The sequence below is a fragment of the Sinocyclocheilus rhinocerous genome, unplaced genomic scaffold, assembly GCF_001515625.1.
Source record: "Sinocyclocheilus rhinocerous isolate Xijiao unplaced genomic scaffold, SAMN03320098_v1.1 scaffold4593, whole genome shotgun sequence".
Taxonomy (NCBI): Eukaryota; Metazoa; Chordata; class Actinopteri; order Cypriniformes; family Cyprinidae; genus Sinocyclocheilus; species Sinocyclocheilus rhinocerous.
Genome location: NW_015659977.1, coordinates 24,145 through 26,638, shown reverse-complemented (window position 1 = coordinate 26,638; position 2,494 = coordinate 24,145). Strand labels below are relative to the sequence as shown.

At 37.9% G+C, this 2,494-nt stretch overlaps 1 protein-coding gene across 1 annotated transcript in view; it reads left to right on the top strand.

Moving 5' to 3' along the window:
* The first annotated feature begins 35 nt into the window (after positions 1 to 35).
* LOC107724747 (gastrula zinc finger protein XlCGF8.2DB-like) overlaps positions 36 to 2,494 on the top strand; it is a 6,216-nt gene continuing 3,757 nt past the window's right edge. The window contains exon 1 of the mRNA XM_016533776.1: positions 36 to 1,222. Coding sequence (XP_016389262.1) covers positions 311 to 1,222 — 912 coding nt within the window. The 5' untranslated portion in view covers positions 36 to 310. The remainder of the gene's footprint in view (positions 1,223 to 2,494) is intronic.

Here is a 2,494-nt window from a genome sequence, read left to right as displayed (position 1 = left end):
TAGCTGCTGATATAGACAGCTAATTGTTCTCACACAGAATGCACATGTTAGTTTGCAGTTGGCTGTAGTCTGTATGGTTTGTTCAATCGCAGCTTTTTGGTCCAGATGCTGCCGACGCAAGGAGACAACACCGTCGGCTTTTGTGGCCGCTAGTTGTTTGAAGTCGGCTTGGTGTGTCCCGGCCTTAAATGCTTTTATGTTGCTTTTCACATCTTTTGCTTTGTGGCTTTAAACTGTGGTTAACTTGTATTTATCTTTTTTTGCTTTAGACCAGCTGGTGCTGAAAGAGGAGAATCAAGATCCAAATGAAATGGAACAGACAGATCAGTGTGAGAAACACCATGATTTCATAACTGGTGAAAAAGCCACACAGTCTAAAACGGCTTCTATACGAAAAAGAGCTCAGAAAACCAAATCTAACAGCTCTTTCACCTGCCATCATTGTGGAAAGAGCTTTGCTCAACAAGACGCCCTCAAAAGGCACATGAGAATTCACTCGGGAGAGAAGCCTTTCACCTGCCAACAGTGTGGAAAGAGCTTTGCTCAACAAGGAACCATCAAAAGGCACATGAGAACTCACTCGGGAGAGAAGCCATTCACCTGCCAACAGTGTGGAAATGTTTTCACTCAAAAAGCAAACCTTCAAAATCACATGAGAACTCACTCGGGAGAGAAGCCATTTACCTGCCAACAGTGTGGAAATGTTTTCACTCAAAAAGGAAACCTTCTAAGACACATGAGAACTCACTCGGGAGAGAAACCTTACACTTGCCATCAGTGTGGAAAGAGCTTTACACAGAAAAACAGCCTTCAATCTCACATGAACATTCACACTGGAGCGAAACCTTATACATGCGAACAGTGTGGAAAGAGTTTCCCTGCAAAACAAAACCTTAAAATCCACATGAGAGTTCACACTGAAGAGAAGCCTTACTCTTGCAAGTATTGTGGAAAGAGTTTCGCAAATGCATACTCCCGTAATTACCACATGAGAATTCACACTGGACAGAATGTGTTCACATGTGATCTTTGCGGAAAGAGCCTCGCAACAGAATTTAGCCTTAAGTGTCACAAGATGATTCACACTGGAAAGAAACCCTTCAAATGTGATCAGTGTGGAAAGCGTTTCATATGTAAGGTAAGACTTAATTACCACATGAAGACTCATTCAGCAGAGAAATGCTGTAAATGTGATCAGTGTGGAAAGAGTTTCATATGTATGGTAAGACTTGATTACCACATGAAGACTCATTCAGCAGAGAAATGCTGTAAATGTGAAATAGTGTGGAAAGAGTTTCATATGTATGGTAAGACTTGATTACCACATGAAGACTCATTCAACAGAGAAATGCTGTAAATGTGCTCTGTGTGGAAAGAGTTTCAGGAATAAAGGTAGCCTCAATGCTCACATTAAAAAGCAACGCACTAGAGAGAAGCCTGTGGGAAGAGCTTCTCATAAATAGAAAATCTTAAGATTCACATGAAATATGTGTGGAATCATGTGAAGAAACCCACATGAGATTTCACTCAGGGGAGAACTATTTCATATGCCTGCCATCATTGTACAAAGTGTTTCACAGTCAAAGGAAACCTGAAGACACATAGGAGTTAACACTGGAGAGAGGCCTTTCAAGATCATTCTGGAAATAAAGTGTGACCGTGACGAGGTTTACCAAAAGAAGCAATTTTAAAAATCCCCAGCATATTCACTCTGGAGAAAAGCCCATTAACTGTGATCAATGTAATACATTTATTTTGACATTATACCCGATAGATGCACCTAAGAAGTCATGAAAATGAGACTGTATTTTTGTGCTTTGTGGAGAAAGCTTAAAACGGCCCTACAATTCAAAATAGCACAAGAAAATAGGCATCTGTTTGAAATGTTGTTGTTTTTGTTAACTTTTTTTATACTTGTCTTGAGGCTTTTTGTTTTTTTTTATAAATGATTTCCTGTATCCACACCTGTCTCCTTTGCTATAGTTTCAAACATTACAGTAGACACTCTAATTTTGATGGTATGGAGACATTGCGCCGTTCCGTTTACTGGTAACTTGGAATCAAAATATTACATTTCTGTCTTACTGCAAAATGTAACTGATTATAAATAAAATTGCGAACTGCATAGTGAGCATTGCATTGAATTATTTGATGCATCTTTAGCAGTGTTGGCCATGTTACTTTAAAGAAGTAGTTGATTATAGTTACTAGTTTCTTCTCACAAATAGTAACTGAGTTACATCATTATAAAAGTAACTAATTTACCAAGGAAAGTAACTATTGTTACTTTTTTTTTTATGTTCAAATGTGTCAAATAACTTGGATGCCCCCAATATTAAATATGTTGAATGAAATGGACTCTAAATAGAGTAAATTATCATTATAAAACATTGTACACTAATCTACACTATTTTAATGTTGCTGTGTGGGACAATGTGAGAGACACCGGTCAATAAATATATTATCTTTAATATAGTTGCACAATAACACAATA